Below are 26,034 nucleotides of genomic sequence, written 5' to 3' on the forward strand. Positions count from 1 at the left end.
AGTGTTTGAATAAACTAACTACACTTCAGTCTTGCTGGTGACAGGCCACTTGGGGATAGAGTTAATAAGGAACTGAAAAACTGGGAAAGAGGAATTGGAATCATTTTTTGGGTGAAAGGAAAATTCCAACCAAGGCAAAAAATCTTTTAGGTCCTAGCTTCAAACTACTATTAAACAGCTGCAAGTCAGAACAGAGTGAGTCTCTCTGAAATTTAGTCTGTTCAGTTTGATTCCCTGGGAAGTTAATTTTCTTAATTTAAAAGCTGCTAATTGGCAGGCTAAGGTCCACATCTGGTGCATGTATTGTCTTGGCATAGACACATTAAAATTTTTTTAACGAGTTGACATTTAAAAATTGAAAGATTGCACAAAAATCTTAATTTGCCACTTGTTCTTAATGCAAAAGATCTGGCAACACTGTCCATTGAAGCTGGCAATTGTTTGGAGTTGAATGGCAGTCCTCTCCTTTAACAGGGCTTGTGCTCTCTGATTTTCCCAAGGTCCCCACCACTCCCTATTGTCTCCCAGGTCAGGAGGCCAAGGGTCACATACCATTTATCATCATGTTTGGTCTATTCTTCTCAAACATGCCTCCCTTTGAATCAATTATATTATTCACCCATATTCCTGAGTTTGTGACCCCTTTTCCAGCTCAATGTAATTGTTTGAGTGGCTGCCTGTTGTGTGCCCTATAGTGCAGGGAGAGACTTTTAAAGGAGCTCAAGGATCTATAACCTAATTCATTGCTTTTCAACTCTGGGTCATGATCCATTAGTGGGGTCATGAAATCACTTGGTTTAATGGATTTCAGCCAGAATCTTTAGAATGGAATAAAATGAAAATATTGAAGTGCAATACACACATTAAATATTATTTCATGAGACTTTTGTTACATGTATGTACTAGGCATGAAAATAGTCCAAGTGAGAGACTGTTGTGGGATTATGGTGCATCTGGAAATATTCATGAGATGTCAGCAGCTTAGAAGAAAGAGGTACCAAGTTGACTGGCCAATGTGAAGGTGGAAGGGTAGTTCAAACAAAGGATAACAGAGAGCCAAGACCCCAGGGAGTGTGCAATGTCCCTTCAACTGCCTAATGGAGAGCACACACAGAAGCAGGAAAACCTTGGGGGTAGCGGGGGAGAGGGAACAATTTGGAGGACTCTGTTCCGTGCCAAGACTTAAATATTTCTCTCTGGAGAAGTAGGAACCCACTGTAAAAGAACCACCATATCTGTAAAGCCTTCTCAATAAAAGTCAGCCTCTACAAGGTCAAACTTAACCCTTTAGGCCCTATTATCCTTATTTAATAGTTAAGAAAAAAGCAGCACACAAAGGCTAAACAATTCACTAAAGGTCAAGAGCAGAGCAGAAGTCAAGGTCTGATTACAAAGCCCACACATTTCTCATTACACTTTTTTTGGGGTGGGGGAACAAGATTCACTTTTTTTTTGAGCAAAAGCAATGCAGTAAGTGCAGTGTTTAAAAGAGATTAAGTTACCATGTGTGTACAGCGTACTTGAGACACTGGAAGCAAGACGTCTATCCTATCTAGAACCTAGAACTGAAAACTTATTAATAGTAATCATCATCCAGGAAAGGGAACTACTTTCTCAGGCTGGCCATGAGGTCAATTATTTCAACTAAACTTACATAGCTAGTGCTTATTTCAACAATGGAGAAAAACAGTAATTTTGAAGATTGAAGACCATTCTGATTTTTCTGGCCATACACAGATCATTGTTCTAATTCTCTTCACAGAACTGTACACTGTTAGAGGTTAAAATTCAGCTTGTAAGCGATGTTTTCCCAGAGAATTCAGTACTATCATTATGCTAATTTTTACAAATAAAAAGGATTTCTAATGTCCAAGGTAGAGAAAAGTTAATTAAAATCAAAACCATGTATCTCAGGTATTTTTAACTCATACATTGTATTGTATTGTATTGTTCTCTTGGTCTCTGAAAGAAATGAACCAAGAATGGGATTATGAAAATAGGTGACAGAGTAGAGTTCAGAGGAATTCACTGGGCTAAGGTTGAACTTGCCCCATTGGTGATGAGTGTGGAGTGGGTATGCCCTCTGACATCCTACGGGGCATTAATCTTAAGTTTCTTTGCAAGACCTTTTAGAAATTAGAGGCATTCACATGGAGCCTGACAGAGCACTTAAGGTGGTGCTTTGTTGAAATTAAGGAGTAGCTTTGGAAACATTTGTAGATGCAAGATGTTATGTGGACCTGGGTGGTTAATACGCAAAATTTAAAAACAATGTTTTTTGACAAAATGTGACTCATATTACACATTACAAATTCTATAATCTGAAAATGATCCGTTCTCTGCAGTATTACAAACTATAACCCACACCTGCTTAGAGAGCTCCCCAAACACATCATTGCGTTCAGACTGTCTCCCCGCACTCAAATGCTCCCATCTGCCCCTCCCGCCTTTGCCCTTAGGTTCCAACATGTTTGAAAGCCCAATTTATTATCTGGTTCCTTTGACTTCAGTTATTTATTCAACATGGAGCACCTGCTCTCTGCTGGGCAGAACAGACTTGGTTCCTGCTACCACAGATCAGTCTAGCAGCAGTCAATAATTACCAAATGCTATAAACAAAATGCGCAAGGTGCTGTGCAGAAGTATAAGGTGAACTAACTTAGATTGGGGGCCCAGAGAGGCATCTCTGAGGCAATATTTAGCTGAGGTCTGAAAGATGAGTAGGAGTTAGCTGAGCAAGACTGACCAAGCACTGGAGAGGGGTTAACAAGTAAAAAGCACTGAGGCAGGAAGGAGAGCTGCAGGTTCAGGAACTGAAAGGAGCCCATGGCTGGAGTGCAGGGGAAGACATGGGGAAGCCTTAAAGATTATCTTTAGTCCTGTGACCATGACCTTCCCCTAGCCTTCCTGAGGTGCCCCAAGCTGGACCAAGAATCCTTCCTTTGTGCATCCTCTGGATTATACTGGCACTGTTTCTGGCAGGCTCCTTTATTAAATTCCTGAAGGCAGAGATTATCTTAATTTAATTTTGGACATTCAATATATCACAAATAATCAGGAGTATTTTGTTGATTCAAACAAAAGAATCAGAGGACTAATTACTTTCCTTAGCTTTGCCACCAAGCTACAGCACAGACTCATCCCTGGATCCTCTGGACTCGCAACCTTTTTCAAATTAATGGTGTCCAAAGACCTACTTGATCAGAGGTCTCAAATTATGAATGTGCCTCCTCAGGGTAACTTGTTTATCATCTCTAGTGGGCAAAAAGTAAGACAGCTGAGTTAGGGTAAAGTTGTGTCTGAATTTTCCCTTAGTCTGTTGATTTTCTTAAGAAAAAATAGTAAGTTTCTAAAAATGACTTTGGTTTACCTCGAATGAAAGGCACAGATAGTTTTGAATTCCTTCCAGTAGTAATAAGAGAACGAGGTGCTCAATGAATCCCAATACTTTTATTCTGAATCACAAGTTCCTGAGTGACTAAATTCCTAGTCAAACTTAAATTGGGTGGTGACCAACTACCAGAAAATAAACACCTACTTTATTAATACAATAACAACAGAAAGGGTTTCCAATTTCTTAGAAGAAAAATAACATGAACCGGCACCACCTGGTAAGTGTTACAAGAGTAAAAGCCCACACTTATTGTTCTAAGAGCTCCCTACCACACTGCTGATGTTTCATCAAAGACAACTACCATCAGGGCTGCTGTAGGATCATGGGTAGTTTCATAGTCAAAAGAACACTGAAAAGATGTTATTCCTGTTTTAGAAGCTCTTGATGTAGAGAGAACTTATTAATGTGGAAAACAGAGTCTTGCTTCTTGAATTCAAGATAAGCCACGAGCTAATCTATTCCTTTTTCTCTGATAGCATCTGCAGGGCACCCTGTGAAGAATCCTTTTTCATTCCTACCACCTTATGTGGGTGAGAGGAGAGGAAAGGGTGGAAAGGTGCCAGGGTACTAACAGGCGACTCGGGTGGTGTTCTGCACTCTGCTCCCTTTCTGTTGGCAGTAGTAGGCGTCTTTTCTGGCAGCTGCAGCAGCTTGATGAGGGGAGAAAGAGGTCACCCACCAATCACCTCTTCTTGAAACCATATTTTTTGCGTTCATAGAAGAGATCTGTCTTAGAGCTCCCCAAATTGACAATCTTCGGGCAACCATCTCTCTGGAAAACAGAACAGAGAAGTTGTTAAAAGTCTTTGAGCCTACACTGAGAGGAATTTAACATAAAAATAACTTTTGGATTAATGGTCCAGCCATTCATCTTGCCATTTTAGTTACCTATTTGACCAATTGTCCAGAACTTACTAAGCACCTAGAATGTGCCAGGGCTTATCTACCCTTAATCCAGTGGTCTGCACTTAAACAATGCTGGATTCTTAGCCCACTTCTGTTGCTAATACATATGATATAGTTGAGGAAGGATCTAAAACTCTTAAGATGTCCAGCGAGTTTTCTTCTAGTGAAAGGTAAAAGGTAATCATCTACATATAAAGCTCTCTAGCTCTCTTCCACTATCCCAAGAAAGGAGAGAATATAACCAAGGGAAAAAACCTAAAGCCTTTTAGGAAATAGTACCTTACATTTAAAATGCCACAGGAGAATACTGGGCTTGATATGTCCTTATTAATTCACTTAATTTGACACACAGTCTTGGGGGAAGAGTGCTCCTGTGCCAGAGATGGCTGCTGACAGTCCCAGTCTGATTTGTAATGACATGCTCCTCTGGCCATTTTGTGAGCTTGAGTGGTTTCAGTGAAGCCCCTGGGAAGCTGTGTTCTGCAGAAATGATGACTTCATCACTTGATTTGGAATGATGGGAGAGTTGCTACTGGAAAAAACCTTCACAGGTCTGATGATTTTATTAAACATCCATTCAAAGGAGGTTGCTAGCTGTGACATTGGGCTATGGAATAAATCAATGAAGTCCTTAGAAATCTCATTTTTAATTCAGCTGATTTATCATTCCAAGGACTAATATCAACACTACAAAAATATGTGAAAACACACAAAGCCAACACTAACATTTCATTATTTTCTAGAAAGCAAGTACTACGTATTACATTGAGAACTACCATCTGTAGAGTGTGGTGTGCTGAGGGAACCAGGCTATGAGCCCACGCCACCAATTGCTTGCTAGGTGAACTCTAGTAAGCCAGGTACTCTGTATTGAAAGTCCTGGAAGTGAGGAAGCAGCTGCCTTTCCGGGCTCAAAGCAGCCTGACATGAAACACAGTGGTGCTCTAAGACCTTTAGAGATGCTATGAGGTTGTGTGGTATGATGATAGCCTGCCCAGGCTTACTGTGCTTTACCGACCGGGCGAACATGTGCAAGTCACATCTCTTTGGACTCATATTCTGCAACTGCACAAGAAGCAGACTGGTTAATGTCTGCAAACCTGTGTTCATCTAGCCCTAGAGTCCTAGGAGGTGCCATCCCAATGTGTGCAGCTCCACTCACTCATAGCCTAGGATAAAGACAGGAGGTTCTGGGGCTAGGCTACCTGAATTCTGATTAAGTTGTTAACCTCCCTTTTTCTCTGTTTAGTCACATATAAAATTATTACAATGGCAGAACTTACCTCCTAGAATCAAGAATCAATAAATATACTTAGAATGGTGCTTGGCATATAGTCAACTCTTAATAAGTTATAAGTTGCCAAAGAGAAATATCAGCAATTTCACAATGGTTCAAACACACACACGCACACAGCTTCTGTCTAAGGTATTTTTATGAGGACAGAACTACATATTTTTTTAAAAGTTGGTAAACCAACGCATTGTATTATTAGATCTTTGGGGTTTATGGCATTTTTTCTCACTGACTTACAGGATTCCTGCTTGGTTGCCTAAACTTGTTTTTTATTTTCTACGTATCTCCTATGGATCTCATGGTTGTTCCCCAAATCTACCTATGTTGTGAGAGGTGAGGATGTGGGCACTGGAACTGTGGCTTTTGTTGGAATGCCTATGAATGGGGGGCATGGAAAATTTGTGAGTTGAGCTAGAATACATTTTTAAAATACCTGCAAATGTCTGCCTCACGGCAGCAATTCTTTAACAAATACATGCATGAATACTGAAAATGTCATCCTCTCAGTCTTCTCCAAGGACACACATTTCCCCATTCCCAGCACAGGGAGCTATTATTTTAGGCAGCTGTAGCTTGAATCGAATGTCTGTAGTAAATGTTTTATGGCTACTTAATTTCTAAAATTTCACAAAAAAGTAGACATTGGACCACCAAGTACTTGTTTCTCTTATACTAAACGTATCCACTAACACATCACCGGGAGAACCCTAAACTGGGCTTCTGCAGCAACCAAGGAGAACTCAGTGCCTTTGGGTTTCTTTCCTGAGGAGGGTTGTGTGTCAAATCCATTTCTATGGCAGGAAAGTAAGCTACAAAAATTAGCCTGTACCAGTGATGAAAACCCAGCCAGGACTTTCAAGTAAAACTAAAACTATTGACATGGGGTCCACAGCTCTATTTCTTACAAATGGTAACAAAGAAATATGAACAGGTGCATCTATCAAGACCTGCTTTATTAATAAACTTAAAGGTGAAATGCTGTCCATTCTTCCAGCAACTATTTAATGAATACCAATAATGTAAAAACCAGACTATTTGCTGGTTTGGGACCTAGGAGTAGCATCACATCATCTATCTGAAAGTTTATTTTATTCAGCTTCTTAAAAATATATTTTTATTAATTTCAGAGAGGAAGGGAGAGCGGGAGAGAGAAATAGAAACATCAACGATGAGAGCCACTGATCAGCTGCCTCCTGCACGCCCCCTACTGGGGATCCAGTCGGTAACCTGGGCATGTGCCCTGACTGGGAATCGAACAGAGAGCTCCTGGATCACAGGTCGATGCTCGATCACTGAGCCACGCTGGCTGAGCTGAAATTTTATTTTTAAAGACCTTCAAACTCTCAGTAACTGCATTCATGAGGTAACAGAGTTTATTACTTCCTTCTTGTACATTTCCCCAAAGCCACACACAGCATGCTAGTAGCAAAACCAAGTCTTGAACAAGGGCTTTCTCTCTTCCAGTCTGGTGTTTTTTCTAACAGGGCTTCACAAAGGAAAGAACCAAACTTTTCACATGGTCTAGGCAGTTACAGATAATGACAAATTTCTGAATTAACTTTGAAAAGTACTGATTATCTTCTGCATCTATCTAACTGCTCTGATGTTCACTGAAATGGGGAGAAGAGAATGGTAGAAATAGCAAGAGTGAGAGGCATATCCTTAGCCACCCTAAGAATATAGTGAGGTGGTAGAGTTAAGTGCTTTGAGTTAGACCATGCATCCTCAAAGGGAATGAAAACACCTGTGACATTATAGTGGTTTATGATCTAAAGCTCCTCCTTACCCAACAAAATCTTAGTATTTAATTCCTCTTGTTAGGGAGAAAATTTAAATTTTCAATTTTCACCGGCCTGGGCATGGCTCAGCAGTTGGGCATCGACATATGATCTAGGAGATCAAGGTTCGATTCCCGGTCAGGACACATGCCCAGGTTGCAGGTTCAATCCCCAGTAAGGGGTTTGTGCAGGAGGCGACTGATCAATGACTCTCATCATTGATGTTTCTCCCTCTCCCTTCCTCTCTCTGAAATCAATAAAGATATATTTAAAAAAAAAAAAATTTAAAAAATAAATAAATTTAAAATTTTCTCCTTGGGGGGGTGATAATGAAAAAAAAGCTGAGAAATACTGAGTGAGTTAGACCTGGATTCTAGTCCTAGATCTGCCACTTATTAGCCATGCGACCTTGAGCCAAGTTGCCTAACACTTCTAAGCCTTAATTTCCTCACCTATATCACATAGAATTTTTGGAAAAGAATGTTCAGCACAGTACCTGGCACACAGCAAAAGCTCCATAAATATTAGCTGCTATTTTGTTTTCTGGTTGGGACAGCTGAGGAAAATGATAAATAAAAGGAGAAAAGGAACCAAGGATTATGGGGGGAATCAGATGCTGCTGCATTAGAAGAAACTACAAATTAGTCCTCTGATGGCAAAGCCCACAGGTACTATCCCTGACTCCTGAGTATTCTCAAAGTTTTGAAAAACTAGAGAACACTCAATTTCGTTTATTGGTTAATTCTCTTAAAAATGATGAAAGTTGCAGGAAGAGAACAATAATGAGGGTTGCTTGGGTTGTGGCAAGATTTCTGCATAGGAAAAAGTCTTAGGCACTTAATCTACACAGTGATCTGTAGGCTGAGAGGCTAGATCATGTCACTGGACTGCTTTGTGTTCCTTGGAAACTTGCTGAGTAAATATAAGCTAGGTGTCATCTCAAATATCCTCAAAACATTCCTGTATAATGTGAAATAGGGGAGGTGACATCTAGGATAATGCTCAGGGACAGAATGAGGCAAGAGGATCCAAAGGTATCAGGTCACATACCACATGCAAATGAGTCATACCAATTAACATTTATTAAGCACTCTCCGGTTGCAAGCTTATGCCAGATAACAACTCTAGCTACAACCATGAAAAAGTTCAAGAAAATATCCTAAATGGACTCTAGCTAGTTTAAGATTATTTGTACTTTCCTATTCACTGCTGTTGTCTCACCATGGTTTCACTGCTTATATAGGCTATAAATAATTACCAAACACCTACTATGTAACAGACAATCTGTAGGGGGAACTCCTATGGATGACTTATAGGGGCAGCACCAAAAATATGTCCCATGCTTACACTACATGCCAGACGCTGTACCAAGAAGTGGGGAAAACAAGATAGAAATCCACAATCCAAGGTCCTTTCTCTAAAGGAGTGGAATCTAGCTGGTGGATCAGAGAAGCAGGATATGATTCGACAGCCAAAGGTAAATAAACGCAAATCAGAATTTAGGGCAGGAGGATGTTCAAACCACCAACTGAAATTATGTTTGTCATACTTTATGACCCCTCTCATCTCCCTAAATAATAGAAAACTTAATAAACAGTCTTATCTGGCCTGATATATCACACTTACTGGGGGTAGACAGGATCCATATGCATAGACTGCTGAAGTGGCTGGGTTGTTTCTCAACAGAGGCACATTCTACCAAAAAGAGTTATGAAAGGACAACTTGGGGTAATGGGGACACCACTAGGTTTAGTCAGGCAGTCTGCTTGCCACTTATTAGTTAGATGAGAGACTGTAAAATGGGGATAAAAATAATTCCTATTTAACAAAGTTACTGTGAAGAATCAGGGAGATAACATCTATAAACTATCTACTCTTTGCTCATGGGAATATTAAGAATTATACATTTTTTGCCTTATCCTAGATTAGGTAACCAGATACCTTCTATTAGCCTATTGGTATTGTGCCACACTCCCTTTTATTGTGTCATAAGAAGAAAACAAGCTGATTCATGGGATTTCCCCCCAAAGAAGTCTGCTAAAGAAAAATGGTAAAACTTACCCTAACTATAGATCTATACGCCCTCTATCTTGCATTTGACTTAGGCAATTGAATAGCTAGCCACTGCCACAACATAATGTCCAGGGCCGAAAATGTCATGAGACAGAATCACAATCAATTCCACAATATCAAACCAAAGGCATTCTTTAACCGCTTAAAAACGAAATCAACCTGACTTGTCCCCAATTTAAATGTCACTACCTCCACCCAAGCAGTCCTTAATGATAGTAAAGAGAATTACTGAGTGGCTATTACACACTATGCACTGTGCTAGGACATACAAAATGCAGGTTGTTGCGTCTGAATAAAAATAATCAGAGAGACATCAAAGGAATAGAGAGTAGGCTCTCCAAATTGCCAGTGTCGACAAAGATTTGCTTCTCTTGCGTTTTTACCCTTGATGGAAAATAACTGCCTTTTATTGGACTACACCCAGTTTGGCTCAGAATTTGAAGAAAAATTATAACTTAGGTGACTAACTGAACATAGTAATCTCCACAGACCATAGGAGTTTGCCATGGTTGGCAAAGTGTTTTTAAATAAAAGATCAGATGGAAAGCTTAGAACATACTCACATCCTTCTCCTGGATGGTGCACTCCTTACAATAATAGGCATCAGAGACTCCGGGGCCTCCACAGATCACACAGCGCCCCTGGTAGGAGCCATAGTTACACTCATCACATATGCGCACCAGGGTGCAGGGACGCACATAGGAGTCACAGATCACACACTTGCCATCACCTGTGAGGGAAAGAGAATGGAGTTATGCCCACTTGCAAGTACCTCAAGTTCTTGCTCTCCTGTTATGGGGGAAAACACTAATCTCCTTTTGACAGTGATTTAGGGCTTTCTACTTTGGCATTACAAAACTTGGCTTACTTAGTGTCCACCTCAATCCCCACAACACTTAAGAAAAAGTTAATCAATTAACAAGTAAAGCGTTTAGAACAGCACCTGGTAGATGGTAAGTCCATATAATTACTGGCAAAAACTGTGTGTGGTGGAGATGGGGGTCATGCTACTTCCTATCTATCCAAAGACAAATTTCCTCAAAACCTAAACATAGTGTCTAAAATGTGCAAGCTGGAGTAGCGAGGTGGAGGAGGCCTTTGGTTGTGGTGCCCCATTCAGTGTTCACATGCTTCCAGAAACATCCACATAAAGCCCTCTATGCGGCACCACAGGAAATGCCCGTTTACTGGCTCCACAGAAACTGAGTGCAAGAGGTGGGGTGCTGGGGAGGGCGTGTTCCACTCACATTTTTCACACAGTCTTCCGATGGCTGCAAGATGAAAGATGGTAGAGTACAATTAGAATTAAGATTTTGACGGAAGGGAAAAACATCCTTGAGCTTGGGCTGGGAACAGAAGCAGGGACTGCAGTGAGCCCTGAGCGATTTTATCCACTTCATTCTCATAAACTTTCCAAAGCCACACCTTCCTGAAACCCCCCCCTGGTCCTGGGCAAGGAGTTTCTCCCGACCCCGTCCCGGCCACTAGCCTCCGGCTCCCAGCAGCACGCCCCGCCTCCTTTCCATTGGAGGCCGCGAACCTGCGCGCTTCGACACTACCCGCCGACAGGCGGGAAACGTGGTGCCTAGGCGGCAAGACCCTAGGAGGAGATGGGAACCCCTGACTCCCCAACTCCTAGTACCACCCGAACCCACAGAGCCACGGTCATGGAAGCTGTCTCACCAACGCCAGCCTGCTTGCGACAAAAGATCAAGTCCGGGTGATGTTTAGCCATAGTTCGCACTCAAGCCGGCCACCGGAAGCTCCGGGAACTTCCGCCCGACCTTTAACCTCCATTGTTCCTGCCTCCTTGTTGCCGTGATTGGTCCTCTAAGACTTCCATAGGCGTTTGCAGTATTTTCACCAAGTCCCGCTCACTCTCGCGCGATCAAAACCCTTAAGTTCCCAAAACTAGTTTCCCTTGTAGTTGGGGAGCCAAGTCGTGGCTAGTCTGTGACTCATAAAAAAGTGCCTTTGCCCGATTTGGATGGAAGAGACAAACTGAAGTACAAATATGAAATCTGCCCTCGATAAGACATCTCTGTGCAGGTATTTACTGCCATAACAGTTTTTATGCAGCTTTTCCGCCTCCCCTGTGGGTCGCTAACTCCAGAGCTCCGCCCACTGCGCTCGCGGGGCTCCCGAGCGTCTGAGGAAGCCCCGCCTTCCCCGTGAGGCCTTTCGTCTCGGGCCACGCCCCCTGCCCGGAGGCTTTAAAAACACCGTGTGGCACGTCACTTTCACGCGACCTCATCTTTGTCAGTGCACAAAATGGCGCCTTACAGCCTCCTGGTGACCCGGCTGCAGGTGAGCGAGCTCAGGGTCCTCTGGGTTCACGGGGGCGGGGTGCCTCCCAGTGTGCCTGCGGCTGTGGGCGAGGCGAGGCCTGGCAGGCCCGACCTGCGGTGACGTTTTGTGTACCTGTCCCGGCCGCGGGCCCAGGGCCCGTGCCGGGTCCTCCAGCTCCTGAGGTCAAGGCTTCCCAACTCTGTCAGCTCCCCCAGCCCTGTCCCGGCCCCGCGGGCAGCGTGGGTCTAAGCGGCGGCGGCCGGGTGGAGAGTGGAGGCACCTCTTTCTCCTCTTTGAGGATTGCACTCTCGTTCCCTGTAGGGTTTCTTTCCGTTCCTCAAGGTGAGGACAAGGTGACTGGGGGAATGGGCGTTGTTGAGCCTGCTAGGCCCGGAGCCTGAGGCCTCGCTTCTCATCTCTCAGCAGCAGACTTGCTAGCCAGGTGCATGTACAGTTGCCAGGCCTGGAGTCTGGAGAAGAACCTAGACTCCTGTTCGGTCTTTTGAGGATCCTGCGGAACACATAGCCAAGGATTGCAAAAGGCGTTACGGCCCCAGATGTAGTAAATAATAACAGTAATCTCTAACCTTTGCACAATATTGCAAGACTTTTCTTATCATATTTTGACTCATAATCATCCGGTGAGGTGACTATTCTCATTTGATAAGTAATGAAACTACTAGAAAGTAGGTGAAAGTTACTGTTGTCGCCAAAGTGGCCTGAGCATCTCGTCCTATAGCCCCTTTGTTCTCCTTGTTCATGTCAGCCTGTCCTCACAGAACTTTCTGAGCCAGAGTGTGATTTTTGAGCTAACGTTTGTATTTTTGAGAGTACCAGAATGGAGTATTTTGAGCTCACAGTTAGTTGCTTTTCAATTACTAAATGGAGGGGTAAAGAGACTCAACAGTTTGACCTTGACTCTCCTGTTATGAACCATCTAGAAAACTGACTGTGACTGCCAGATAGATTTTTCACTCTTAACATGACAGCCCTAGGAAGGTGCTATACTCAAAGCATGTATTCAATATCAAGCATGTATTTTGTTAATAAAAATAAAGCAATTATTTGTAGATATTCTCTGAAAGTCTGTCAACTTTGTGAATCTACTTTGAATCAAGCGGCACAACTTGGATTTAAAAATAAATTGTTACATGCTGTACTCAGGAAGCATTATGTTACTAGAAGGTTTTTTTGTGTTTTTTTTATGACTGTTTAAATTTAAGCCATATGGTTAAAGTGAAGTCATTTATCTTAAAATACTTCTGATCTCTCAATTCTGGGGAAAGACAGGGTTTTTTCCCTAACTGCCTCTTCAGATCTTTTGACTCTCCAGGTTAACACTGTGGAAATACTGTAGTTGTTTCTTCCTGATCCTGCTATCTCCTGATGTAGTGAAGTCAGGAAAGATTATTTAAGATAAATGATTACAGGTTTATTGAGCTTGGAAGAGAGGACTAATATCAGTATTTTTGAACTGAAAAAGGATCTTGGAAAACATGAGTGTTAGACCAATATAGAAAAAGATCTGGGCTATAGTTCATATTCTACCCTGACCCTGTGACCTTGAACAAGTTAGTTCTGTATCCTAGTTTCTTCATCTGTCATTTGGCTTCCATTCAGATTGTTATGATGAGTGTTATAAAGTCACAAGAAAGTTTATGATTATCATGTAATCCAACTTCCTCTTTTACACATAGACAAAACTCAAGACCTTGAGGGCCTGGGTGACTTCCAGGAACAGAGTCAGGATTAAAATCCAGGTCTATTTGTTCATTAAGATGAACGAACAGCATTATACCACTCTGCCTCCCAATAGCCAGGCTGTGCTAAATAATTGCCAGATGGCCAGCTAACACTGTCCTCTGAAAACCTTGACCTCTTTTGTGTTTAGCTCCGTTAGAGATGTGATGGAACTACTTGGTTGTCATGTCTGTGGAACCCTGTCTATGCATTAAATTTTTTCCTACTTCATTCACCACATATTTACTGAGCATCCATGGCTTGCTTCATATACAATGATAAGCAGAACAGACAATTCCTGTTCTTATAAAGTTTCCACTATATTCTAATATATTCTGCTACAGAGAGCCTTGGAGATCTTTCTCAGCCAAAATATTTTTCTTCTGCTCTTGACTGGACCAAAGGTGAAGGTAGATAATAGAATGATGGCAATTACTACTACCACTAAGAGTAGCTAACATTTACCGTACTGTGTACCAGAAATCTCACATGACCCTGCGAGATAAGGCAAACCTATTAGCTCTGTCTTACAGGTCAAGAAACATAATGTAATGGTCAAGAGCATGGAGTCTTACATCACACTGCCTTATTCCAATGCTGACTCCAGTACTCACTAGCTGTGACTCTGGGCATGTTACTGCACCTCTCTATGCCTGTTTCTTCACCTGTGTGATACAGGTAATAAATAGCACTTCAGACTTACCTAATAATCATATTATAGTTGCTGAGTATTTAGGACCCTGCCTGCATGTAGTAAGTGCTATATGCTTATTAAGTAAAACAAAATAAACTTGCCTAGGGCCTTATCTCTAGCAGATGTCATTTGAATCAGCACCTTTCTGTTCCAAAGCATGAGATCCCAGCCACTGCACTATACTGCTTTCCTTTGGCATCAAGATTCAGCCTGTTGCCCAGGGTGCCATTAATGCTCCATAACCTGAGAACAGTGCTCTCTATAAGTTGAAAGTGTTCTATCATTTGACAGTACCTGCTAGCAGGTAGTAAAATTAGAAACAGAGTGAAGAAAATGGAGGTGAAATTATTGAAAAGCCACATTTACTTTCTGGTTTTTATTATTTACTTTTGTGCAAAGGGCTATGGGCAGTAAATACATGGAGTCAGGATTTGCAAATACATTTCTGAGGTCTTTGGTTTTGCCTTTAGGAACTGGGATGCTCAGTTTTCATGTGACATTTGGGATACTGTGTAACCTGTATGTAAATCTCAGGTGGCAGTTAACCACGAGAAGTCTGACATTTGGCAGAAGTTAAGTTGAAAGTGCCTCTATAAAGTGCCATGTAAAAAAAATCTTGCTTTGAATTATGAAATAGTTCATTCTGGTTGCATGTTCACTGTAGTACTTTCTCTGCTGTCCTATAGTCAGCTGTTGATTTGAATCGAGTGAATGAATGATCGAATAGATGAGTAAACAAACTTCCAATCTCAAATTTGGGAGAGGGAGTAAAATCACTGTCTTGAAGACCAGGGGAGCATACCATTACCTTTGGGACAAGCTGTTCCCAGAATATTTATTGAAAGCTTACTATATGCTTAGCGCTATTCTAGACACTGGGAGTGCAGCAGTGACCAAGCATAGTAGAGCTTGTATTGTAGTTTTGGGGAGACAGAAGATAAACAAGTAGACAAAATTGTAGTTACTAAGGGAGATAAAATAGGATAGTGTGGTAGAGGAGGGGTGGGGATATGACATGGCTTTAACCGGGGTAGCTGGGGAAGGCCTCTCAAGAGAGGTGACATTTGAGCTGATACTTCAATGATAAGAAGGCAGTCCTTCAGCATTTTGGGAGGGGAGAGACTTCAAGTAGAAGGAGCAGCAGGTACAAAGCACCTGAGATAATTATGAGCTTAGCATGCTGAGGATAAGAAATATGGCTAGTGTGGCTGCGGTGTTGAGAGGAAGGTCTTAGCAAGGGGTAGCAGCCAGGGTTATGTAGGCTCTGATAAGGATTTGGGGTTTTACTCCAAGTGTAATGAAGCTTTTAAGCTGTGGAACAACAGTATCTGATTTATGGTTGAGAAAACTCATTTAGGCTGCTGCTTGATGGGCCACAGAGGGACAAAAGAGGAGGCAGGGAGACTAGTGGGGCTGATCGAATTAACCAGGGAGTGGTGAAGGTGTCTAGAGCTACGGTTCTCATGGAAATATTTTGGAGGCATATGGGTTGGATGTGGAGTGTGAAGGATAGAGAATAATTAAGGATGACTCCTAGGTTTGGGGCTTGAGCAATTGAGGGATGGATGAACTTGAATTCAGTAGTCACGTGTTCGCATAGCACTTGTAAAACTTAGGTGTGGGCCGAAGCTCATTTATAAATTCTTGATCTTTTTATCAGCTCTCCGCATTACCTGTATTTCACAGGTAAGGAAGCTGAATGGGACCAAGTGTCGAGCCTAGGGTCCCTCACTTGAGTGTGAGCATCATGTCTGAAGTGAGCCACATTCTGTCTCAGGCCTTAGTCTGGTACCTGTTGTCTTAGGACCATCTGGGAAGTATTTAAAATGAGTGTTGCCCTGGCTGGTGTGGCTCAGTTGGGCGTCGTCTCATGGACTGGAAGGTCACTGGTTCCATTCCTGGTCGGGGCCCATGCCTTGGTTTGGGATCCATCCCTGGGTGCAGGAGACAGCCGATCTATGTTCTGCTCTCACATTGATGTTTCTCTTTCTCCCTCTCCCTTCCTCTCTCTCTAAAAAAAATCAATTAAAATATTTTTGAAAAATGAGTATTGATGCTTGAGTAGTCCGTCTTCATTTGCTCCAGCTTTGTTTGACTCACCTGGTTTGGAAGGTGTGGGCTCTGGGCCTCTCAGCATAAAGAAGGGAGGGACTACAGGAAGGCTGCTTGTAGCCTTTAAAAAATAGCACATAGAATAGCAGGAACCTGAGGGATACTTCCTCTACCACAGACTTACCGTGGGGCCTCAAGCAAGGTCTCAACCCTTTGTGGCCTTCAGTTTGCACATCTGCAAAATGGGACAATTAATAGCTGTCTTCCCATTAAGGGGTCCTGAAGACCTAGTAATACTTAAAAAGTTCCTTAAACTCTAATGCAGTATAAAAATTTGCAAATACAGTGGTACCTGGGTTTTTGAACATTTCTATTGACTAACATCTCATGTTATGAATGCCGTAAACCAGGAAGTCAGTGCTTGGGTTTTCGAACACGCCTTGGGAGTCGAGCATGCCACATGGCCTCCACTGAGTGCAAGATCCTGAGGCCTAGCTGTCGGCTGTTGATCCCTCAGTTTTTTGAACGTTTCAGAACTCGAATGGTCTTCCAGGACGGATTACATTCGAAAACCGAGGTACCACTGTAGTTTTTGGTGTTATTTTAGGAATGGGCCATTTCTAACATTGACAGTAGGGACAGACTTTTTCTTCAGATTGTTCCAAAATGAACCTGTAAAAGCTCTTCTTTATTTTGGGGGATCCTGAAAGGAATGGAGACTGGTTTTCTTGGATTCATTCTGCAAAGCTTGGGCCAAAGGAAGGAGCACCAGCTTTGGAGCTAAGACTGTAATTTCACCTTTGCTGTGTAGCTCTGGGCAAAATAGTTAATATTCTAGAGCCTCAGTTTTGTAATCTGTAAAATGGGTACAGTACCTTCTGCCTCAGATGGTAGTTGTATTAGATGGGACTGTGCGTATAAAGTACTTGAGGCAAATCTGGCGCAGGGTATAAGCACTTGGTGAATGTTACTCTCTGTCACTAGTCCCGAGGATGGCCTACAGCCTCATGGCCCCGGCATTTACCCTCAGCTCACATGTTTGAAAAAGACTGGTTCTAGGGAAGTTGCTTGTTCCTTCGGTAATCTGCATGGGTACCGGGTATGTACTAACTGTTGAGGAAAACCTTCGGGGACTGCTCTAATAGAGTTGGGAGAAGAGGTAAAATGAACCCATTGGCTTCCTGTGTTCTGTTCTCTAAGCTGAAGGGCAACATTGAGAAAATGAGTTCTAGAATTGCATTTACAGTATTTTAATCATTAAATATTAAATTCCTTGAGGGTTTTAGGCCCAGTAGTAGTATTCCTACTTTCACCTATGGAAATTGAGAGAGTTTCTGACTGGGAGCTTTAATTCCGTGGCCAGTGCTGGGAGGATGTACCTAAGGGGTCTCAGGAATTCCTTTAGCTCTGCCCCCAATTCAGTGCTGGGCTCCTTCGCCTTCTGCTGGATATTTGTGGTGTTACTGTTTTTGTTTACGTTCACGGGAGAGAGTTGCAGAGCTGGTGAAGACAAGGCCCTGCCTGTGAGAGAGCTTATATGCTGGCGAGGAAGAAGTCACTTGATAGCCGTAATACACTGGGCTGAAGTAAGGGGAGGGGCTCCGTGTTGGGTGGGCTAAGACCGCCCTGAACCTTGGCAGTTGCCGTGGCACGTTTAGCCAGGCCTCTGCGCCAGTCACCAAGCGAGGTCTTGTTTTACAAATAACACCTGTTTGTCCCTCACAACCACCCTAAGAAGTAGGTATCATTAGCCTGTTTTCAAGATGATGAGACTGAGACCCAGGGAGGTTAAATAGTTGTCTGAGGTCACAGCTAGCATGTAACACAGCCAGATTTTGAATGCCGATCTGTTTGGCTGCTGAATGCAAACTTTCTACCACTCAACCAGACTGTTTCCCCAGAGTCCTCCCTGGGAGTAGAGAGTAGAAACTAGATGTCTGTAGAGTAGGCTAAATAGAGGGGGACACAGTTCGGTTGGCTCCGTGCCATGCCCTGTTTGGGTGTATGTCTGTTTGCTGCTGTGAATGCCTCCTGCTCACAATACCTGCAAGAGCTTGAGAGGGAGAGGCTAAACTGTGGGTCAGCCTCACAGGCTGCCTCCTGAGCTCGCAAGTGTGTGTTGGTGCAGATCTACTGCCTGGGGGCCAGAGCAGGGCTGTGGATTTGCATGCATTTCACAGTGTGGCTGGAGTCTCTACTGCTGACACCAGCAGCAAAGGAGAACTAGACAGATGAGTGAATCTATCAACTGATTCCTTAAAGGAACACCCTACTGCCTTGTATCCTATTAGAGGCTGTAACTTGGAGAGACACCAGTCCCTGTCACCTTTCCAAGCCTCTGACAAGCTGCATCACTTTTGTGCCTGCCAGTTGCATAGCAACCGAGCTAGCTGATTGCCTCCTGGCAAGAGGGAATTGTTTCCCTTTGGATTCCTAGGAGAGGTGCCAGGTATCACCTACCATGGGTGGGAGAAAGTTGTTAGAAGCTGCGGAGGTGTGGGAATATGCTTTTTCTTAGGAAGGTGTTGACTGACATGCATTCCTGTGTTGTCCACCTAGGCAGCTCCTCCCTGAGGCTTCCCTGCTCGGAAGAGCTAGGCAGCAAATTGCTCCAAGCTGTGAGCCTGAAGGGTCATGGTTAGAGGAACCACGGTCTTAGGCCACCCAAGAATTGAAGTCATCCTGCTGGTAAAATGGGCTGCCTCATAAGGTAGTGCATTCCCCACCACTGGACAAGGCCTGCGTATGTTGGATGACTCCATAGGCATTCAAGGACAGAAAGAGTGGATAAATGAGACCTTTTCAGTCCCATTTCCATTCTGAGACATGCTGTCCTGGTGCTTGTGACCTGCTCTGGGACTCCTGGTGTGTGTTTGGTGGTTGGGAAGAGAGTACAAGGTATAGTGGGAAACAGCAGCCCGTAGTTCTTTCCCAGCACACAGGTAAGCAGTATATTAGTGGCAGCATCTCAGTCCCCCAGGAGAAGTGAGTAATAGCAGCTTACGTTTATTGAATGCCTGCCAGGACCCCAGCTAGCGAGCTCTGTACTTTTCATATATTTTTTCCTTAAAGAATGCAATATATTCATAAAAACTTTCTCTCCTCCTCTCCATTTCAGTCCTCAGAGGCAACCACTGATAGGAATTTTGTATGTATCATTCCAGACTGTTTTCTCTGCATTTCCAAGCAATACATTCTTTCTGCTCTTCACAAAATCTCTGCGCTTTTATTCCCATTTTACAGAAGAAGAAACTGAGGCCCAGCGAGGTGAGGAAACTTGTCTCAGGTCCCACAGCTGAGATTCTAAGCCAGATGCATCCAGCTCTAGAGTGGATGCCCTTTCTATGACTTGGCACTGGGGTTGGAGTGTTTCTACAATGGCACTGGTCAGGTCAGAATGTGGCTGGTGACTTATCTCTCTTACAGAAGCAGCTGCCTCTAGAGACCAGGTCTTCTTCAGGAGCCCAGCTTGTTTGGACAGTGCACTTGCTCTCAGTGCTGGTGCCCACTGACACGTTCCCTAAAGCCGTGCTGGCATATGCCATGCTTCACAGGATGGATAGAAGGTCAGACTGGCCCAGCCAGGCTGGCCTCCTGCCTGAGAAGATGTCAGTTCCTTTGGTTTGGACTGTTCTCTAGATACAAGATTTCCCAAGGGAAGACACCTGTCCCTTGGGAAGAGAGAGCAGCATGTCTGACCTTGGCCAAGTGGGGAGGCCAGAGTTCTGAGTGGGTGTGCATGTGACGTGCCTCGGGGTGGACCAGTTTCGCATTTGCTTTGGCTCTGAACAGGTACTGAAGGCTCTGCCTGAGGCTCTCACTACTTGAATTTGAAAGCATTCAAATCATTGCTCTGCCTTCATCCGTTCTATCACCAAGTATTTCTTGAACAACTGCTGTGTGTCGAACATTGTCCTAGACTCTGAGTAGATAGAGGTGACCAGAATAGACAAGTTTTCTGCCCTTGTGGAACTTACATTTTAGTGGAATTTACTTTCTCATCTGGCTGAGTCACCATTTTCTCATCTAGACAAGGAACACAATGACCTGTAATAATCCCACGTGGCACAGATGTTGGGAGGATGACATAAGGTAACCTTTGTGATCTTGTGTGGCACAGTTTCGCTTTGTTTCTTTTTTTAAAAAATTCATTTATTTTCATTTCATTTCTGGTCTGGCTTCCTGTGGAGTCTACTTTGGGTATGTTCCTTTCTTCAGAGTTTGTTCTGTGTCAGTAAATGCGGGATCAGCAGAGCCTTTGTTAATCTTGGGGGCCCTGGAGATTTGTAACCCATCCAGCAAGGGAGGGGAGCCTACCAGATGTGGGGGTCAGACGCCACCAGAGGCACTCTGAGAGCCCACCGAGCAGAGGTTGGGAGACACTGTCTGGAGCATAGTGAGAAGAGTGTGGGCTCAGTGGATTCCCAGCTGTGTGACCTTGGGCAGGCCACTTCCTGTCTCTGAGCCTCTTCATCTTCAGGGCAGTTAGGGAGGCTGAGCTCTTTACAGTGTTACTGGCACAAAGCAGTGTGGCAGCAAACTGCTATTTACTCCAAAACAGAGCTGAGGGCATCTGGCTACTGGTCACCCTGATGGGAGACTCCCACCCAAGTGTAAAATTAGGGAATTTGTTTATAGCAGAGGAAGCGCTATAGGGATGCTTAGAATGGAGAAGACACGATTATGGTTTTCAACGATTTGAAGGGCTGAAGTGTGGAAGAGTGGCTAAGTTTGTTTGATCTGGTTCTGAAGGACAGGGCTGGGAAGTGGGGCCTAGTGTGTGTTATGCACTGGGCTGGGTACTTCCTCATAGGTACTCCTTTTTAATCCTCACTGCAGCCTGTGAAGGTGTTAACCCCACTTACAGATGAGAAAAGCAATGTTTAGAGGGTTAAAGAAAACTGCACAAGGTTACAGAGCTTGTCTGGGCAGAGCTGGGATTTGAGCCTAGGTCTCCACCACTAGAACCTGTCCTCTGATTTAATGGAGGCATGTTTTGGTTCAGTATAAGAAACATTTGTTGTTGTAAAGTATTAGAGCTGTCCAGTAGTGGAATAGGCTTTTGGGAAGAAAATGAGCTCCTTAGCCTAATCTTGTTGAATCAGGCTTCTGGAGTTTGCCAAAGAGAGGTTTTCTGACTTGAGGCTGCCCTCCTCCCCTCTGTTCCTGAGAAAGTGAATGTTGAACACTTAGTGAAAGTCTCTGCTAGATAAGGGCTTGGTGTTTATCCAGGAGAATTTCATAAGGCCTGAGACTTGGGCTCCGAGTATGGGAAAAATTTTTTCCGTGTCCTAATTGTTGTGACATCTGGGTTGGATGACCTTATGGGTGAACCTAGGAATGTCTCTGGGCCCTCATGCCAGGTTGAACTGAGTATTGAGTATGTTTTACTTTTTGACTTACGAATTAAAAACCCATCAGGTTATTTTTTTTTAAAAATATGCCCAATCATCATTCTTTTTAAAATAATACTTATCTGGACTACTCATACCCCAACCACAGTGGTTAGCATATTACAAGACTCAGTGATACCTACTTTTAAGGTAAAATTAATTTCTTACCTTTTTTCTTTTTAAAAATATTTGCTTATTTATTGTAGTTAATCTGTTTTTTCTTTTTATTGAATTTATTGGGGTGACATTGGTTAATAAAATTATATAGGTTTCAGGTGTACAATTCTATAATACATCATCTCATTCCAAGTCTCCTTGCATCACTATTTATCCCCCCATACCTTCTTCTACCTCCCCCCACCCCCTTTCCCTTTGGTAATCACCATACTCTTATCTGTGTCTATGAGGAGTTTTTTTGTTTTGTTTTTTCCTAATCGTTCACCTTTTTCATTAAGTATTTTCCTTATTTATAAAGGTACCTATTGTAGGAAACTTGGAAAATACAGAGGCATAAAAAATATCATAAAAATTACCTATAATTATTTATAGTATCCCAATTCACCCAGAGATAACTACTGTTAAAATTTTGGTAAGTTTCCTTAAATTTTACAATTCAAATTAAAAACTTACACAATAATACACATATTTATAATCATACAAGTAGCGATGAGAACATCCTTATAAATATTTGAACACTACTGACAAAGCTAAAATCTTCCTTTTCTACCAGCTCTTGCTAGAGTTTCCTCCTTCCCCAGGAATAGCAGCAGATCCGTTAGGGTGTGTCCTCTTAGGTGTGTATCTACATACATAAATGTACATACAGAGTACAGAGTGTTAAAGCACTATTTGTGCATTTAATTATAACTTAACAATGAACCTTAGGGACTTTTCTTAAAGTGTTGTAGAGTATTCCACAGATTGGATGAACTATAACCTTTTGTTTTATTGATTGATTGATTTGAGAAAGAGAGAAAGATGGATTTGTTGTTCTACTTATGCATTCATTGGTTGATTCTTTTTTTTTAATCCTCACCCGAGGATATTTTCTCCATTGCTTTTTCAGAGAGAGTGGAAGGGAGAGAAAGAGAGAAACATCGATGTGAGAGAAACACATCAATTGGTTGCCTCCCGCACATGCCCCTACCAGGACCGGGGATTGAACCTGCAGCCAATGTATGTGCCCTTGGCGAGAATCGAACCCGCGACCCTTCAGTCCGCGGGCCAACGCTCTGACCACTGAGCCAAACAGGCCAGGTCTCATTGGTTGATTCTTTATGTGCCCTGACTGGGGATCCAACTCACAACCTTGGCTTATTAGGATGACACACTAACCAGCTGAGCTACCTGGCCAGGGCTAAAATACAACTTTTAAAAAAATAAACAGACATTTATGTTGTTTCTAATTTTTTAAATATTTCACTTAATGGTGCAGTGAGCATTTTTGTAGCTGCCTTCGTTTGGACAGGTATGGTGTGGGTAAATATGGAGAAGTGGAATTTCTAGGTCACAATGTATGTTGTTCTTAAGTTGTTTTTTTTTTTTGTTTAATAAAGTTTTATTTTTCAACATGTACAAGTGAGACCTGTTGTTTATGCATCTTCACCAACAGCTGGGGCATCCCCACCTTTGGTGTTTCTGGTGTAAATTATTTGAACTCTGTGTTTTGAAACTAGTTTAGTAAGTCATTTACTTAAGGAGCTCCTGAAGGGCTGCCCTGGCCAAGGAGCCACAGATCTTCAGTGTCTGAGACAACAGCTGGGGTTATAAGCTTATAGTTGGAAACTTCCTTACAGAGTTTGTCATATGTTGCTTTGTCGAACAAGACTGGGTTATTGAGGTTGTCCTGAACTTTGCCTTTGGACCATGTCTTCTTTTCGGCCTTGCCCCCAGATTTGTTCACTGGGTCTTTGTCTTCCTTGGCCGACTTCCCAGCGTCTGTCTTCTTATCGTTGTTGGGCGGCATAGCACTCGAAGAGCAGCTGCTACCACTGCCATCTCAATAAGATTTCAGACAGAAAGCTAGGTCCTGGCCGAGTAGCTCAGTTAGAGCATTGTCCCAATATGCCAAGGTTGCAGGTTTGATCTTGGGTCAGGGCACATACAAGAAGCAACCAATAAGTGCATAAAGAAGAACAACTTTCCATGTTGTAGCATGTGTCAGAATTATTTAGGCTTTTAAAATTTCTTTTTAAAGCTAATATTCCATTGAATATATGTACCACATTTTGTTTATCCATTCATCCATCAGTGGATAGTTGGGTTGCTTCCACTTTTTGACTATTGTAAATAATGTTGCTATCAACGTGGGTGTACAAATATCTCTCCTTGCTGCTCTTTGAACACTATAGACACTTCATCATGTTACTCAGAATGGTGTGCAACTTAAAACCTATATGATTTATTTGTTTCTGGACTTTTCCATTTAATATTTCCAGATCGTGGTCGACCACTGGTAATTGAAACCATGGAAAGTAAAATTGCAGATATGGAGGAGCCTACTGTACAAACATTTTACACTTTAATAGGTAGTGCCTAAAAGTGTCTTTCAAAAGTGTTAATTAGTTTACACTCTAGCCAAAAGCATCTGAAGCTGGTAAATTATTGATTTGCCTTGTTAACAGTTTGCTCTTAAAAAGTTAACCAAACCTGCTCTGTATTTAACCCTGCTAAGCAAGAGAGAGCTGGTTGGTAAAGAAGAGGCAACATTGGTTGTTTTAATTGACCGATGTTGTCCTAGCCCCCTCCTGTGTGCCAGACCTGGTGTTCAGGCAGGGGGAATTTAGTAACAAATAAACAGACACAATTCCTCCCCTTCTGGAGCTTACAAACCACTGCAGACAGGTCTCACAGATGAACGTCAAGAAGTAGTAAGGGGGAATGTAAAATGGGTTCTCATTGGGCTGGGAGTTCAAGAATGATTCTCTGAGAAAGTGAAATTAATTTGGAACTTGAAGGATTAATGAGACTTATCTAGACAAGAGGCAGATTGGGAAGGGGATGGGCAGTTAATTTACAAAAAGAAAGAAATAGGTCTGTATATAGACATTGGAAAGATGTATAAGATATTTAGATAAATGATAAAACCCAGTTGCAGAACAACTGGTTTCTTGTGTAAAAAACACAGAAGGGGCTGAGTGTATGCTTATAAATGCACAGGAGTAATAACAGAAACTGTGCCAAGTGCTTTATGTAATCTCCTATCCTCACAATGGCTCTGTGTGGAAATGAGTGTTCAGCGAAGGTAAACTGTCCAGGATGACTCAGATAGTAAATGGTGTGCCATACTTTAAGCCCAAGCCTCCCCACTGGGGCAGCGGCAGGTTGTAGCTGCAGCTGCAACGTACCGCGTCCTTCTGTGCACAGGCTGTTGAAAGTCCTTTGATGTATCATTGTGGGTTCTTCATCCCTACCCAGTGAGGCAGATCGTGAGGATCCCTTGGTGGATTTTGAGCTGGAGGGCAAGTGGATCTGAAGTCTGCATTGGGAGCTCACTGCTGCTGTGGTGGGTAGGTGGGTAGTGATTGGGATTGCTGTTCCTAGTGGGGTCGGCTCTCACCACTTGGTGACCTACACAGGGAATGGCACCTGTTCACTTGTATTGGTTCAGATGCTGAGGTTGGCAGGGGTTGGATTTAAATGTCCAGGTGACACAAAAAAGGGAAACTGGGGCGATAGCTTGAGCTTTGCCTTGTCCTTGCCCAAGGGCATATTCCCCCTTAGGCAGGGAATGCCGCCTAGAAGGGAAGTGGCTGTTCCTTTCCCTGTCATTTCTTTGGGTTCATTTTATTCTTCCCTGGTCAAAATGAACCCTATTAAGGTTGTCATCCACAGTTTAAAAATAACTAATACAGATCCTATCATAATAGTCGTTTATCTATTGCTGCACAACAGATTTGTTGCCCCCAAACTTAGAGTCTTAAAACAACAAACATTCTTGCTCAGTTCCTGTGGGCCAGGGATTTGGGAGCGGCTTGGCTAGATGGTTCTGGTCCGGATCGTTCAAGCAGTTGCGGTCGAGATGTCAGCCAGGCTGCGGTTATCTGAAGGTTTGGGCTGGAGCTGGAGCTAGGGCGCTTGCTTGCAAGATGGTGTGCTCATATGCCTTGCAACGTGGTGCTGGTTATTGTCCTCAGTTCCTCTCCAGGTGGGCCTCTCCCAGGACTGCTTAAATGTCTTTAAGCAGACAACATGGTGGTTGTCTTCCCCGAGAGCAATCAAAGAAAAAGAGCCAGGTAGAAGCTATCCTTTTGTGACCTAGTCAAGGGATGAGAAAATATCCAAAGCACATGCATGCAGTTTTCCTCATTAATTCTTCCACCTATTCAGTAATTATTTATTGACTCTCTAGGATGTGCCAGGTAGTCTAGATACAGAGACAGATAAGACAAGTAAAGCTTGACACTAACCCTCAAGGAGCT

General features: G+C 42.9%; 2 protein-coding genes and 1 pseudogene across 2 annotated transcripts in view; 1 reads left to right on the plus strand and 2 right to left on the minus strand.

Moving 5' to 3' along the window:
- Positions 1-3,431: 3,431 nt before the first annotated feature.
- On the minus strand, positions 3,432-11,269 carry PHF5A (PHD finger protein 5A). Its single transcript, XM_016210282.2, has 4 exons — positions 11,129-11,269; positions 10,693-10,716; positions 10,009-10,175; positions 3,432-4,166 (listed from the first exon to the last, which is right to left on the minus strand). Exons 1-4 carry the CDS (start codon positions 11,178-11,180, stop codon positions 4,077-4,079), a joined length of 333 nt encoding a protein of 110 aa, XP_016065768.1. The 5' UTR covers positions 11,181-11,269; the 3' UTR covers positions 3,432-4,076.
- Positions 11,270-11,644: 375 nt separating this feature from the next.
- The window catches only part of ACO2 (aconitase 2), a 37,379-nt gene continuing 22,989 nt past the window's right edge, over positions 11,645-26,034 (plus strand). Inside the window, exon 1 of the mRNA XM_016210280.2 lies at positions 11,645-11,752. Within this exon, the coding sequence (XP_016065766.2) occupies positions 11,717-11,752 (36 nt within the window). The 5' untranslated portion in view covers positions 11,645-11,716. The remainder of the gene's footprint in view (positions 11,753-26,034) is intronic.
- LOC107534981 (small ribosomal subunit protein eS25 pseudogene) lies at positions 23,206-23,579 on the minus strand (annotated as a pseudogene).

This window comes from Miniopterus natalensis, chromosome 2 (genome assembly GCF_054644295.1).
Source record: "Miniopterus natalensis isolate mMinNat1 chromosome 2, mMinNat1.hap1, whole genome shotgun sequence".
NCBI lineage: Eukaryota > Metazoa > Chordata > Mammalia > Chiroptera > Miniopteridae > Miniopterus > Miniopterus natalensis.